The sequence below is a fragment of the Mustela erminea genome, chromosome 7, assembly GCF_009829155.1.
Source record: "Mustela erminea isolate mMusErm1 chromosome 7, mMusErm1.Pri, whole genome shotgun sequence".
NCBI lineage: Eukaryota > Metazoa > Chordata > Mammalia > Carnivora > Mustelidae > Mustela > Mustela erminea.
The window spans coordinates 478,488-493,974 of NC_045620.1; the positions used below are offsets into that span (position 1 = coordinate 478,488).

The 15,487-nt window shown below is 62.6% G+C and overlaps 1 protein-coding gene across 4 annotated transcripts; it reads left to right on the top strand.

Annotated features, from left to right (window-relative positions):
• Positions 1-530: 530 nt before the first annotated feature.
• STMN3 (stathmin 3) lies at positions 531-13,925 on the top strand. 4 transcript variants are annotated; one of them, XM_032353609.1, is made up of 7 exons: positions 531-1,270; positions 1,368-1,630; positions 1,870-1,969; positions 9,129-9,224; positions 9,497-9,672; positions 11,227-11,418; positions 12,143-13,925. In XM_032353609.1, exons 3-7 carry the CDS (start codon positions 1,951-1,953, stop codon positions 12,200-12,202), a joined length of 543 nt encoding a protein of 180 aa, XP_032209500.1. In that variant the 5' UTR covers positions 531-1,270; positions 1,368-1,630; positions 1,870-1,950; the 3' UTR covers positions 12,203-13,925. The 4 variants fall into 4 exon arrangements, with proteins under 4 accessions (XP_032209500.1, XP_032209501.1, XP_032209502.1 ...); XM_032353610.1 differs by having other exon boundaries at positions 531-733; XM_032353611.1 differs by having other exon boundaries at positions 531-733; positions 1,451-1,630.
• The last annotated feature ends 1,562 nt before the right edge of the window (positions 13,926-15,487 follow it).

Genomic DNA, 15,487 nt, shown 5'->3' on the forward strand with positions numbered 1-15,487 from the left:
CCCGAGCCCGCGGGCGGAAGCCCGGGCTGCGAGCCGACTCCTCCCCGACGCCGCGCCCGCGGTACCTGCGATCCACGCCCCGCCCCGGGCCCGGTCCCCCGGGGTTCCCGTTCCGCCTCCCCCGCGAAGGGCTCCTCGGCCGGCGAGCGGCCGCGCCCTTCCCGCCCCGCCGCCCGTCCGCCCGGCGTCCCTCGGCCAGACCCGGTGTCCGGCGGCCGCGGGCAGCGTGCGGGGTCTGCGCCGCCCCCGAGGGCGGTGCCCGGCCCGGCCCCGCGCCCGCCCCGCGCCCGCGCCGCCGGACACCGGGTCTGGCCGAGGGACGCCGGCCGCGCGCTCGCTGAGGACCGGCCGAGGCGTGGACACGCGTGTCCCCCGAACGGCCCCGAGATGCGTCCTCTCACGTCCCCGCTTCTCAAAAGGACGGGTGGCGGCCGGCGGCCTTCCCGCGCGTCCCCGGCAGCCGCCGTCCGGGAGCGGGGACGGCCGGGACGATAAGGCAGGACCCAGACACTCGGGGCCCCGGGGTCAGAGCCGGAGCTGGGGCCCGCGCTGCCCGGCCGCCCTCACGCGCGGGCCGCCCGGCCTGCCGTCCGCTGTAGCCTGTCAAGGCCACCGGACCAACTGTGGAAGTGCGAGGAAACGGACACCGGGGCTGGCCGCACGCAGCCCCGCTCAGCAGACACAGGGACCTCGGCCCGGTCAACAAATCCGGATTGAGAGTCTGTTCCTGCAGGTCTTTGCGTTACCTGTGGTGGGGCAGGCCCTGTGTGGGCCACAGAACGGATGTCAGCCAGCCCCACGCCCGCCATGGGCGCACCCGGACCTCCACATCTGCTGGGCCTGCTCCCGCTGGACTCGGATCCTTACGTCTGTCCGGGTCTGGCCCCTTTCTGGGCCTCCCTCACCCCTCTGCAGGCTCCTGAGGTTTCCCAGTTTTAGTCCTGGCCCAAGGACCTAGTTGCTTACGGAGCAAGCGTTTCTCTTGACCGCTGTGGTTCTGTCCCTTAAATGGAAATGACGCCCGATCCGCTTCACTTCCCAAGGCCAGAGTGAGACCAGAGGGTCACTGCAGGAAAAGGGCCCACCGTCTGCAAAGCTCTCCGGTGGGGGAAATCAACCTGATCTCTAGGCCCAGAGAGGAGGGAGTCATGACCCCCGCACACTCACCAACTCTATCTCTCCTCACCTGGAGACGGGCGTTATGGCTGTATCTTGCCCAGAGAAACAGAGCCACCGAGAAGTCAGAAACCCGCTCCCAGTCGCACAGCAAGTGGGTCTCAGAGCTGGGGTCGGAACTGATCTCGATCTCACTTCAAAGCCTTTGTCCTGGGCCTCACCATCTCATTTATCATCTTGTTCTGCCCCAGAATTGACTCGTCCTTTGGGGTGCTCCTTGGAGGCCTTCCCGACCAGTTCCTACCCCACTGCCTACGACGTGCTTTCCCCTCAGCACGGACCTGGGCGCACAGAACACCCCTCCCAGGCTTCAGAGGCTTTAATGAAGAGCTCTCCAGCCCCAGCCTGATGTGGGGGCCTCTCCTCTCCGGCCCTGCGGACCCTGGGGAATGGGGCATGTCTCCACATACCCCCAAGCCTGCACAAAGCCAAGCTGGGGCCTCGAGTCCAGGAGGTAAGCAGGGAGTGCATGGGCGTGGGCTGCAGTGTCCCACCCCAGGTCCCAGGCTGGTCCCTGCCCTCCCACCGTGCCCTCCCCTCCCTCTGACGGCCGCAAGCCCCTCCCACAGCCCCCCAGTCCTCGCACACTTTGCTCCGGCGCACAGCGCTCTCTCGCTCTCGCACACTCTCGCTCCCCTCCCCCTCCCTCCCGGTGCCCGCCTCCCGCCCGCCCTCGCTCCCTCCCCTCTCCAGCACTGCAGCATTCGCCGACTGCAGCTCCAGCCGCCGCCCGAGCCTCCTTGGCCTTCCGCAGCCGCCACCGCCGCCAGCACCATGGCCAGCACCCTTTCCGGTAGGCGCCGGGGACGCGGACATCCTGGGGCGGCGGCGGGACTGAGCTGAGGCCATTGTCTCGCCTCGCCCGAAGCTGGGGTCGGTGGCGGACTCTGTTTTCACATCTCAGACTTCACGCTCTGCAAGGGTGCAGGGCGCGGCCCAGCCAAACCCACAGGAGCTGGGGTTCAGGGCCAACGGGTTGGGAACACCTGGTACCCAGGGCAAGGATTGCTGCGTGGGGGCAGCTGGCCTGGACCAATGGGCAGGGGCCGCGCCCACGCAAGCACCCTGGGTGAGGGTGCATTGCCCCTTCCATGGCCGCTGTGCCAGGCCAGGCGCTACTGTGGCAGGGTGGCTCCAAGGGCCCCGGTGTGGTCCGTACCCCAGGTGGGCGCGCCCGGCGGGGGGGCGGGGTGCAGACAGCGTCCCCTGAGGCGCCTGTCTACGGCAGACCCTGGTCAGACCTCGCCTTCACGGGGGTGGGAGGCAGGAGAGTAGGACCCTTTGCAGGAGCCTGAGCCCTAGCCCAGGGCTGGCGGGCCAGGCCCTGTCTGCGCCAATGGAGCGCCCTGGGGACTGGAGGGACGCTGTGCAAGGGCGGGGGAGGAGAAGCCCAGCGGGGAGCGAGGGGAGCCGCACCCGCGTCTAGCGTGGTCGTCCCCCCCACTCCGCCTCGATGCTTTGGGCTTGGAGACCGCTCTGCGACATGGTGCCGCCCGCTCTGGTGGTCTGGTCGAAAAAGCCGCCGCCCTATGCGCAACGGGGTTTGGATAGAGGAGGGGCCGCTGCAGTTTTCAAGCCCTCCCAGCAAGGAGGGGTCTGTCCCTCCCTCCCCTACCGCCCCGCCTCCCAAGCTGCGGATCCCCTGCACCCAAAGCTGCGACCCTCCTCCCCCCTGCACCCAAAGCTGCGACCCTCCTCCCTCCCTCCCGGCTGGCTTCAGTGCCGCTCCGTGGAGGGGTGGACACGGGGCAGTTACTGGCTGCGAGAGAGCTGCAGGGGACCCTGGACGGGAGGACATGGGGCTGGCTTCCCCGAGGAGCACTCTGCCCTGTCTGGCTGCCCCAGGGACCAGCCTCATCACTGCACCGCCTGTAGCCAGGGACATCTGGGCAGCGGCTCCCCCACCTCCACCCCGTTTCCTCCTGGACCCAGAACTCCACTCCCAGCCGACCCTCCTCTCCCTTCTTGGGGGTCCCCTCTCCCTAGCTAGCTGGATTCTCTCTGGAGTGGACACACAGTTGGCAGAGCTGCACGCACTCGTGTGTGCCCTGACCAGCCTCTCAGGCCATCCGGATTCCAGGCCCCAGGTGACTTCTGCTCCTGTCTAGGAGGGACCACTGCGTCACTGCCCACACCCCTCCTGCGTGCAGTCCAGTCCGTGAGGGGCTGGTTGACCTGGCTTCATCTGCCCTTTGTCCTCTCCTGTGGATCTCCTCAGAGATACTGGGCTCAGCTTTGGGCAGGAACTGAGGGTCCTTCCCACGGCCAGAGTGCTAGCCCAGTTCCCCGCTGAGGTGGGACTTCGGGCCCGGGCTCAGGGTCTGTGCCCCAGCGGGGGACAAGGAGCAGCCACTGGTGGGAGATGCCCTCAGCCTTTTCTCTCTAGTAAAAGCCTTATTTAGCGGGTCTCATTGCTGCCCTCCATCTGACAGGGAAGCAGACACTTTAGGGGGTGAAATGGTGCAGCCGAAATCACAGTGCTGATGGCCACCAGAGTGGGCACAGGTGCACTGACCTCAGAGCCCCCTTACACGAGCCCTCCCTTATTTGCCAGTCTTTGGGGCACTGCTGACCCATGCTCGGTCCCAGGGTTTTTCTGGGTGTCCAGGTTGCTGCCGACATGAAAAGGGAAACCGTGAGTGCAGTCAGTGATGTCCAGCACGGCCGCAGCCTCACTGATGTGCCGGGAGCCGGCTGGAGAATTGCCCCAGGCCAGAGTCACACAGGGATGGGCCTTTCCATTTTACCGCTGGGGCCGCCCCGGGGAGAGTACAGCCCACTTGTGTGTGCCCGTGGTCACCTTCATTATAGTTCCATAGGTGGGTGAGCGCACTGGTAACTGTGGCCAAGATCCGTTTAAGTGAATCCCAGCTATGACTTCTGTGTTAACAAATGTCTCTGATTGGAGCAGCCCCTGGTGCCCTGCGCCTCAGTGGCATGTCTGCCCCGCTGGTGGGCTTCGTTTGGTCTTGGGGACTGGGGAAGGGTTCCCAAGGGAAGACCCATCGTCCGCTATGACCTTGTAGTCACAAGATTGACCTCAGCTTTCTCTTCCTCTGTCGACTTTCCCACCACTTTTCCCTTGAGCGTCCGCTGTCAGGCGATGTCACTCGGCTGGGGGGATGTGACCGTCTCTTGGTGACCTTCCCAGACACTCAGCACTGCACACACTTTTGTCTCCTTATGAAGCTCCGTTGAGTGAGAGGGCTTGGCCCTGCTACCTAAGCTCTCCGGGCCTCGTGTAGATGGGGTGAATGTGGCGGCACCCCCTGTTCTGAGAAATGAACAAGGTATCTCAGGAAAGGTGCTTGGCCCAGTGCCTCACAAGAACTGGGTGCCCAGTCCATGCCGGGCAGCGTCACTTTTGCAGCCACATTCCCCAGGATTTCCTCCCCAGAGAGGTGGATCTGGCGGCTAGCTCTGCTGTGCTGGGAGTCTGACTAGTGAGAGGGGTAGCCTGGGTGGCAGTGAGCTCCGTCTGTCAGGAAGCAACTAGCAGCACCCTCCAAGACCCTTTTAGGGATGAGTGGGCATCTATGGGTGCCCTGCCCTCCCAGTTCTCGATAAACACCCTCCCACCCCCACCACCGTGAGACGCCCAATAGGAAAGTGTCATCAGAGCTGGGGCTCAGGACCAGGCTCCCATCCTGTCATGCGGTGTGACTCTGAGCAGGCTCCTTGCTCTCTCTCACACTCTCTCTCTCTCTCTCTCTCTCTCTCTCTGCTCAGTAGAAATGACTCAGACAAGGGCTGGCTGGTCTTGAGGGTCAGTTGGGAGTCTCGATGGAATGTGCCCACCTCGCAGGTGCCCTGTTATGGTTACCATTCCACTGTAGGCCAATTGGGTGCCTTCTAACTCATGCTCACCTAGGATCTAAGCATCCAGAAAGCCAATGTGTGTTTTTGAGTATATAATATTTAATACGAAGAGGAAGAGGAAGATGAAAGGAATCCAGTTCATGCCAGAAATTTTTTTTAAGATTATTTATTTATTTATTTATTTGACAGACAGAGATCACAAGTAGGCAGAGAGGCAGGCAGAGAGAGAGGGGGAAGCAGGCTCCCTACTGAGCAGAGAGCCCAATGCGGGGCTCAATCCCAGGACCCCGGGATCATGACCTGAGCTGAAAGCAGAGGCTTTAACCCACTGAGCCACCCAGGTGCCCCCAGAGATTTGCTTTTAATAACTCTCCAAAGTCAGTGATGGGGAAGGAAGAGAGAGGTCCTGGCGAGAGGGAGAAACAGCCTCCAAGCTGTGGAGGGGCTTGAGCTCTGTCTGTGGAGAAGGGCGTAGATGGATCTGAGCCTCAACCTCTTCCCTCTGGGATGAGACATAACCTTTAAGCCCGTCCAGCTTCGAGGACACAGGTATGACCAACTTCCTGTGTAAGGAGCTGCTGGGCCCAGCCCTGCTCTGCAGCCCCATGTGTGGGCTTCCCCTTGTTAACTCTCTGCAAACTTGCCAATGTCCCCACCTGCGGCCCAGTCCCCTCCAACCCGCAGCCAGACCACACAGCACGTCTTACTCCTAAGCCACTTCTGGGGGACTGCCCCTTCCCACTTGCCTACTCAGGGTGAGTCTTCTGGGAAGGAAGGGCCTCATGGGCCATCAGCCCGGGAGAAACCAGCCTGGGGAGTCTCCGTGACCATCAGACACCGAGCCACACCCCACTGCCACCCGCAGGACACAGTCAGGCCTCACTTCCTAGCTGGACACTGGTGCCCTGGGCTGGTCCATGCCCTCAGAGAGTTCTGACTTCAGTCTCCACCACCCCTCCCCCGTCCTTCTCCCCTCTATCCTAACAGTGCGGTGCTCACACCTGCCCAAGCTCCACGTGCTGCCCCTGAATTGCGACCAGCCTCCCTTCATGCTGAGGTGACCGGCTGGAAGGGAGCTCCCTGACCTTGCCTGCAGACTTCTTTCTCTGTAATGAAGGTGCAGGTCATTCCTGGGAAAACTTCAGGTTCAAGGCAGAGAGGAGCTGAAGCAGCTGCGAGGCCCCAACCCAAGCTGCTGGCATGCATGGTAAAGCCATTTGGAGGTTTCCACCTGTGGTGAGGAAGGGCTGCCCGGAAGGCCAGGGAGGCAGTGTCTGTTGCCAGGGAGGTGGGTGGTGGTGAGGTTAGACCAAGCCCCTTCCTTCCTGGCCTCTCCCAGGATCCAGGTGTGCCCCCCGCCCCGACCCAGACCCCCTCTGGCTCCCCTCCTGCCCCTCCCTCTGAACACCGGGCTCTCCTTTCCCCAGCCTTTCCAAGGGCCAAATACCTCCTGGTCTGCTGCTTCAGAAGAGCTGGTTTTGCCTGGTCTCGCGCCCTCCAGCTCCCCAGCACATGTAGTGTGAGCTGTGCCTCTACCTCCTTTTTAAACTGACCTCTTAGGGCCCCTGGGGGGCTCCCTCAGTGAAGTGTCTGCCTCGGGCCCAGGTCGTGGTCTCAGGGTCCTGGAATCAAGCCTCCCTTGGGCTCCCTGCTCAGCGGGGAGCCTGCTTCGGTCTCTGCCCCTCCCCCCACTCGTTTTCGCAATCTCTCTCAAAGGAAATCTTTAAAAAACTTTTAAAAACCTCTATGAGTCTAATAAATAAATAAATAAACTTTTAATAGCACAAGTATTGCACAAATAATTATGCTTGTAAAAAAAATGAAGCCAAAATCCCCTCTGAAGCGGCCCGCATCTGGCCCACTTCCCTCCCAGCCTCCTGGAGCCCGTGACCAAGCTGGTGACCAAGGCATAGATCTCTGCTTGCTTCCCCTCCATGTCTGCCCCCTTTTTAATAGATTTTATTCATTTATTTGACAGAGACACAGCGAGAGAGGGAACACAAGCAGGGAGAGTGGGAGAGGGAGAAGCAGGCTTCCCGCGGAGCAGAGAGCCCGATGCGGGGCTCCATCCCAGGACCCTGGGGTCATGACCCAAGCTGAAGGCAGACGCTTAACGACTGAGCCCCCCAGGCGCCCCCACACACCCCTTAAAGGCTCTTCTTGCTGCTGCTCAGGGTCCCTTTGTGTGCTCCCTTCACTGTCTCTTGGGCTCTCTCCTGAAGAGCCTGGGTCATCAGGACATTTGGACCAAATACCATCATTCTCTCCTCTGGTTGTGAGGAAACCCTGCTTGCCATGAGCTGCTCTCTCAGACAAGGGCCTGGTAATTTCTGTCCTGTGCCCTGTTTCTACAACAGCATTTTCCCCAAGTTCACATTAGCTCAATTTAAAACACTATTTTGTGTGAAATTTGATCAGGAAGTTTCTTCCTTTTTTTTAAGACTTTATTTATAGGGGCACCTGAGTGGCTCGGTCAGTTAGGTGTCTGCCTTCATCTCAGGTCATGATCCCAGGGGCCTGAGATCGAGCCCCACATTGGGCTTCCCGCTCAGCCAGGAGTCTGCTTCTCCCTCTCCCTCTGCCCTCCCCCCCCCCACCCCGCTGCTTGTGCTCTCTGTCTCTCTCAGTCACATAAAGCTAGAGAGCACGACCCGGGGTGGGGTGGAAGCAGCAGAGGGAGAGGGAGAAGCAGACTCCCCGCTGAGCAGGGAGCCCAATGTGCGGCTTTATGCCAGGACCCCAGGATCACAACCTGAGCCGAAGGCAGATGCTTTACTGACTGAGCCTCCCAGGTGCTCCAATGAGGAACTTTCTTGCCCGCATTCATGTCTACTCCTTGGAAGACCACTTCATGGAAGCCAGACTCCCTCTCTGGAGTGTCCCTCTGGAGACCTGTACCAGCTTCTCCAGCTCGGGAGGCGGGAGGTGGGTCCCTGAGTCTCCTAGTCTCCAGGACATTTTGGAGTGGTGTAAAGCACACAGACCACCTGGGATTCCACTTGAGGGGCTTTGGGCAAGTCACTCAGCCACTTGGGCCCAGTGTCATCTCAGTGGAGCCTAGGGACAGTCTTGGGCTGGAAGACTGTTAAACATTAGTGAGACACTGGGCCAGCGTGTCTACCTAGGGGCCTGGCTTTTCGTGAGTAGACCACAGATAGCTCAGTTATTGTGATTCTGACCGTGGGCTTCTCCCCTTCCCCTGACAGGGCTCAGGGCCTCAGCAGACAAGCTTACCTCCTTTTCTGGTTGGGCACCAGGGGGCACCTGCTGTGGGGACTCTGCAAGGCTAGAGGGCGGGCTTTGGTGCTGAACGGACAGCTCCCCACCCTTTGGCTCTAGAGGGACCGCGAGTGTGTGCCTGGTGACTGCCTGGTGTCACCTGGGGTAGCTGCGTTGCTGCTATCAGGGTAGATGGCGGCGGGGGGGGGGGGGGGGACGCCACACGGGAGGATGTGTGATGGCTTCCCCCAAGTGTACAGACCAAGGGCTGCCTGCGTCTGTGCTGGCCCAGTCGTGAGTGTGCTGGTTCGTATCTCCGAGAGGGAAAGTGGAGGAAGTTGGGAGAAGTACTGGGAGGGCCAGGAAGATGCACAATGACAGGGTCACAGAGACATGGAGAGAGAGAGAACCGAGCCAGGAAGACAGGAGGATGAACAGAGACAGACAAACACACAGTGATGCAGAGGAATGAGATAGAAGTGCCAAGAGAAGAAAGGTGGCAGGGGCGCGTGGGGCCCAGTGGGGGAGGCCTCTGCCTTCGGCTCAGGTTGTGATCTCAGGGTCCTGGGATCGAACCCCACATCGGGGGGGTTCTCTCTCTCTCTGCCGGCCTCTCTGCCTGCTTGTGATCTCTCTCTGTCAAATAAAATCTTGAAAAGAGAGAGAAAAGAGGAGGGGGTACTAGGAGAACAATGCGGGACAACCCACAGGAAGGTGTGGCCAGGGACAAAGTCAGCTTCTAGGACAGGGGGAGGAGAGATGTCGAGAGGCAAGAGAACAGAAAAGGGAGAAGCTAACACAGGCTTCCAGAGAGGCACAGCATGGGGTGTACTGGGGAGGAAGAGGGAGGCAGCCGGGGAGGCAAGGTCTGGAGGCAGCCATGGCGCCCTCTCATGCTGGTCTCCTGCCCACAGCTTACAAGGAGAAGATGAAGGAACTGTCAGTGCTGTCGCTCATCTGCTCCTGTTTCTACTCACAGCCGCACCCCAACACCATCTACCAGTATGGGGGTGAGTGTGCCCTGGGCTGCTGTCCGCTCCTGCTTGGTCAGTGCCTGCCTCCTCCTTTCCTTGCTCTTTGCTCCCACGGCTTCTCCAACCCACCCCGCCCCCACCTCAGCTCAGCTGGCTTCTGGAGAGGGAGCCTCTGATGAGAGGCAGACTTGGGGGCTCAGGCCTGGGGGTCCCACATGAGCAGCCATGCTCCCTCCCTTAGCCCTCAATTTGGATGTGTCCTGGGAACATGGCCCCTCAGAATCCTGAAGCCCCATCTGGTCTTGCAGATATGGAGGTGAAGCAGCTGGACAAGAGGGCCTCTGGCCAGAGCTTCGAGGTCATCCTCAAGTCCCCTTCTGACCTGTCCCCCGAGAGCCCAGTGCTCTCCTCTCCCCCCAAGAGGAAGGACACCTCCCTGGAGGAGCTGCAGAAGCGGCTGGAAGCAGCTGAGGAACGAAGGAAGGTGAGCCCCCCCTGCCCCCAGATCCTGATCAAGGTGGCCGGGCAGAAGGCGTCACTGGCACAGACAGCGTCCTCAAGGCACAGGATGCTCCAAGCCTCTGCTTGGCTGTTGGCCCGGAGCGGAGAGGGCGTCATAGCTCCCTGGACGTCCACCTGGGGCATCAGAAGGGACAAGAAGGTGAAGGGTTCCCAATGGCAGCTGGAGAGGGCAGGGACCAGGCAGCTGGAGAGGGCAGGGACCAGGTAGCTGTTGGAAGGGCTGTCCTTGGCCATGACCAGGAAAGGGCCCTGGGACGTGAGTCTGGGCTGTCATCCAGCTCCAGCATAGAGAAGAAAGGGACTCTCGTGTGTTGAGGGCTGCAAGCCCACACCTGCTGGGAGCTCAGAGGGCCCCTGGGCGAAGGGCGGCATGGCCGAAGGGTCCCTCCCTGTCCCTTCCCCTCACACCAGCCCCATGGAGACGGACACACAAAATACTCCCAGCATGTAGTCCTGGTGTCCAAGCCCACTGGGCAGGGGTACTGGCCCCAAATCCCTTAGAGCATGTCCCAGTGAAATCTGGGGACCCAGGCCTCCTAGGGTTAACGAGCAGTGACTGGCATGTGGGTGGGCCCAGCAGCCTTCTGCAGGAGGGGACAGCCCTTGCGCTCTGACCCGCACCTCTCCCCCGGGCTCCAGGCGCCCCCTCCTCCAGTAGGGTGGACAGTGCGGCCGCACCGGCTGTCCCAGTCTCTTCGCTCCAACTAGTCCCTTCTCCAGCAGCCCTGGGGACCCTCCCACCGCCCCCACACCTCAGGGAACTCAGGACACAGTGCGGGTCAAGCACCTGCTTTGTGCTCAGCGGGCAGACGTTCGAGGAGGAGGCCGTGCGGGTTCCGTGACGGCCCCTAAGTTTTGAATTTGCTCCTCCAACATTCCCTGAGCGCACCCCGGGCGTGGGGGGCGGGGCGGCGAGAGCCCCTCTCGCTGCGGGGCGCCCTCCGCCTAGCAGGAGGGTGGGCTCCGCCGGCGACGGACGGAAGGGGTGAGCAGCTTCCGGTGTGTCTGGGGCCGGGGGTTCTCCGGGCGCGCCCGCGGACCTTGCGGGGCCGAAGGCCAGAAGTCCAGGCAAACCGAGAGCCGGTGAACACCCTGGCCGTCGGCGGGGCCGTGGAGACCTGAGCTCCCGGAGGGCGCGCGTCCGGCGGGCAGCAGGGCGGGGTGACGGGCGCTGGGCGGAGCCCAGACCGCGCGCGGGGAGGCCGGGCCGGCGGGGGGCTGGGGGCCGGGGGCCGGGGACCGGGGGCCGGGGGCCGGGGACCGGGGGCCGGGGACAGGGGGCCGGGGACAGGGGGCCGGGGGCCGGGGACAGGGGGCCGGCGGGGGGCGGGGGGCCGGGGACAGGGGGCCGGGGGCCGGGGGTTAGGGGGCTGTGGGCAGGGGGCCGGGGACAGGGGACAGGGGGCCGGCGGGGGGCGGGGGGCCGGGGACACTGGCCGGGGACCGGGGACACGGGGCCGGGGGCCGGGGGCCCGGGCCGGGCCGCCGCCCACCGCGCCCCCGGCCGCCCGCGCAGACGCAGGAGGCGCAGGTGCTGAAGCAGCTGGCCGAGCGGCGCGAGCACGAGCGCGAGGTGCTGCACAAGGCGCTGGAGGAGAACAACAACTTCAGCCGCCAGGCCGAGGAGAAGCTCAACTACAAGATGGAGCTCAGCAAGGAGATCCGCGAGGCGCACCTGGCGGCGCTGCGCGAGCGCCTGCGCGAGAAGGTGCGCGCGCGCCCGGCTTCGGGGAGGGGCGGGGCGAAGGCCGAGGGGCGGTCCCGAGGGGCGGGGCTCCACCCGGGCGGGGCGGGGCCCGGGCAGCAGGAAGGAGGGGCTCGGCCTGCCTCTGCTGGACGCCTCGGGCCTCACCCGAGGCCCGGGTCCAATCTCGTTGCGGGGGGTGAGGGGACACGGCCGGGAGCCGCTGCTTCAGAAGTGCCCGAAAGACGCGGGGTGGCGCTAGAGCAGGGGAGGCGCTGCGTTAGGCGGGGGGGCCAGGGCAGCCCTAGCACCCCCCTCCTTGGCGCCGTCCCCCCGCGCCAGTAGCCCGGCCGCTCCCGGTCCTGCGGGGAGCAGCCCTGAGTGAGGCGAGGCCCCGCCTCGGCCGGAGCCCCCTCGGCGTGGCCTCGGCTGCAGCCCACCGGGAGGGACCAGGCGGGGCACCCAGAGCTTGCCCGAGGAATGTCCCCGGAGTCGCGGCTCTCCCTCTCGTCTGGGTGCGACCCCTGCCGCACTGAGAGCGGCCTCGGCACTCAGGACGCGCTGTGAGGGGAGGACGTGGGCCTCCCCCTGCTCTCTGTTGCTCCTCCGGCCTGGTCGTTAAGGTGCCCTCGTGGGTCGCACTTAGGAGGGTCCCTGAAGCCTGGGTGTGGGGGAAGGGCCAGCCCCCCCCCCCCGCCCCCGCCGCGTACGCGGGGCTCCGCCCACCCACCCCTACCCGTCCTCGCAGGAGCTGCACGCCGCCGAGGTACGCAGGAACAAGGAGCAGCGAGAGGAGATGTCTGGCTAAGGCGCTGTGGGCCACCGGCGCCTGGATCCTGAGAGGCGACATCAGCACATGCGGGCTCTGGTTTCGTCTTGTCCCACTTCGTCTAGATGCAACTTTTGTCCCCGCACCCTCCCTCCCTCCCCTGCACTCCCGGCTCCTGCTTCTCTTTCCGCTCCGAGCTGTCCAGTCCTGCACAGGCTCTCCATCGAGGAGCCACCACGGCGTGGCACACAGTCCCTCGGTTCAGGCACCAGGCCAGGCAGTGGCTGGGTCCCCCGTTGGTGGCCCTCTTAGATGTGGTGACAGCCTCAATAAATCCCGTGGTGGTAGCAGGAACATGTGGGTCCTTATGCTGGCTTGTCCTGTGAGCACCTTGTACTTCGGGCACGTCCTCTGAGCCAGCTCCCTGCCGCTGACAGGCCAAGGTGACACCGCCTGCCAGGCCTTCGGTGGGAGGAGGCCCTCTGGGTCAGTCGTGGGAGCCACTTGTGCAGTGGAATGCTTTGGAATAGTGCATAGGAGTCCTCTGAGACCACCTGGCCTGCAGTGGGCAGCTTGGACTGGCCTGGGAGGGTTAGTCATTGCCTGTGGCTGGACTAGGCAGTGGGAGGGTGGGATGTGGCCCAGCTGGAGTCCAGGGGAGCGGGCATTCTCCACCAGGGACCCATGAGCCCGTGCCGTGGTCTAGAGGGTTGTGGGCTGCATGGACACGCCTTGGTGGATCCTCCTCCCAGGAGTGCTCCCCTCCTAAGAGACTCTGGCCCAGTACTGGTGTGGGCCTCCATCACCATTCCTCTCCCCCCGGTAGGCTTTACGGATCCTTGGAGGACCCCGTCTTTAGAGCCCTTTGGAGTCTTGGTCCCTTTCTGTGCCCTAACCCTGGTTTAAAAAAAAAAAAAAAAAAGCTCCTATGGTGCTCTGGGCCATGGGGCTTTCAGGCTCAGCTCTGGACAGGTATGGCTAGGTCTGAGTGAGTGGTAGCTGCAAGTGCCCCTCAGGGAGCAGATGGCGGGGGCAGGAGGGTGTAGGGGACCAGCTGCTTGCAGCCTCAGATGGTGGGGGGCGATGTTCCCAAGCCACCTTCCTACCTAGTCCATCCTTGACATTCTTGACCTGTGGCCCTCTCTGGCACTAGGCCTTTCCTGCCAACACCTTCCTGGACTGGGCTCCTTCTCCTCCATCGGCCGAGCGGGACTCTCCAGATTGCCAGTGCTGGCCTTTGAGGACTGTCACCTGCTGCCCATGAGGGTGGTGTCCAGTCCTTGTGCTCCATCCTCCGTGGCCACCCCACTTCACAGCTGAGGACTGAGGGCAGGGTCCCTGCTGACCATCCTCTGAGTGGGAAGCATTAGGGACAGACTGCAAGGACCCAGAGCCAGGGCTTTAGAAGCCAGGTGGGTGGCCGCCCCCCGGTTCCCCCAGCCTCCATCCTATGGAAGCCCGTGCCGGTGGACTGCCAGGGCCCAGCCAGAAAGCACAGCTGGGCGCTGGGCGCTACAACAGGCTTTGGGGGAGGCAGGGACCCATGCCCACTTTCCCTGTCCCACCCGCAGTCTCCGGGGGAATGACAAGCCAGGATTGGAACCCCACTGTCCCCCACGTGGCTCCTGCGGGACTCAGAAAGGGACATGGGAAGAGAGCGGAGGGCCGGATTTCTCTCTGCAGTGGCAGCTCTCTCATAGTGGAAGCCTAGTGTGATATGTACCCATCTCATCCACGTAGTGAAAGTGAACTTAAATGAAATCAAATGAATGATTAAAGACAAAAACCCAAGACCTTGTGTAAGAAGTGGCTGAACCGTCCCCGCGAGCATTCTGCCTCTGTGGGTCAGAACCGGCTGAAGGGCTACTCCGGGCCAGTACAGGGATGTGACGCACAGAGCCCTGGACTGAAGCCAGTTGTCACGGGTGTTCTTACCACAACTGCTGGTAGTTCTGATGCTGATGGAGGCCTTGAGGAACGAGTATGTATATGACACACATGCCTGTTTTCTTCTCTGGAGCACCAGGAGACAGTGCGGGCGTGAGGGAGAGGGCAGGTGGGGCCCACGCTCAGCTCTCCCCAGGGCCGGGTGCTCCTGCGGGCCTGGGCTCCAGGCCTCAGGCTGCTGCTTTGGAGGACACACGAGGGTCTGACATCTGAGGCTTGTCCTTCTCACTGCAGTGCCCTGTGGGTCTTGCTCAGATGTGGAGTGGCTCCTAGTGGTCCGAGCAGGCTGCTGGGGTGCACTCCGTGGCTCTGTGGCCCCCACTGGGCAGCTGATCATTCACAGACACAAATCTGGCCCCAAGGGGGAGACCTAGAGTGGCAAAGAGAGCGAGCAGACATCCTGCGTCACGGTGGTGGCCCGCCTGTTCCAGAGGGCCCAGACATCCTGAGTCACACTGGTGGCCTGTACCAGAGGGCCCAAACAGCCACCTGGGGTGCCCAGCAGACATCCTGCGTCACGGTGGTGGCCCGCCTGTTCCAGAGGGCCCAGACATCCTGAGTCACACTGGTGGCCTGTACCAGAGGGCCCAAACAGCCACCTGGGGTGCCCAGCAGGGAACCCCCTGCTAGGGAGCAGGCACGTTTGTTAGATGTCCAAGCAGGCTATGCTCAGGCGTCCACATGGGCCTCAGGTCCAGGTCCCAGATAGGTGCCTGTTCCCCAGGATCCAGAGAGACCCCTCACCTCTCCCCCACACTCCCCGACCTCCCGGGGGGCAGGCATACTCCCCCAGGCTCCAAGGATCTCTCCCCCTATTTCCTCCTTCCCCTGCCCAGGGAGAGGTGAGAAAGTCAGAATCTGGGACACACAGCTGCCCAGGAGACAGAGAGACCTCGGAAACCAGCAAGAGGAACAGCCGGGAGAAAGGGGAGACAGAAAGCGAGTGTGTTGAGCATATTTTTATGAGGCGTGAGTTCTGTGTGCCACTCTTCTGGGTGTACAGACACATACCACATACAGACACACAGCTTGGCATTCCCAGAAGACGGAGCTGATCCCAGGCCAGGCTTCTCAACTCTTAGGGGACCCAAAGCAGCCTTTACGGGGCAGATGGCATTTGTAGCAGTCACCGCACGGAGCCTCTGACTTCGGGCAAGCATGGGGAATCCTTCACAGACATATGCTTTTCTTTTTTTTAAAGATTTTTTAAAAATTTATTTATTTGACAGAGAGAGATCACAAGTAGGCAGAGAGGCCGGCAGAGAGAGAGAGAGAGGAGGAAGCAGGCTCCCTGTCGAGCAGAGAGCCCGATGCAGGACTCGATCCCAGGACCCTGAGATCATGACCTGAGCCGAAGGCAGTAGCTTAACCCACTGA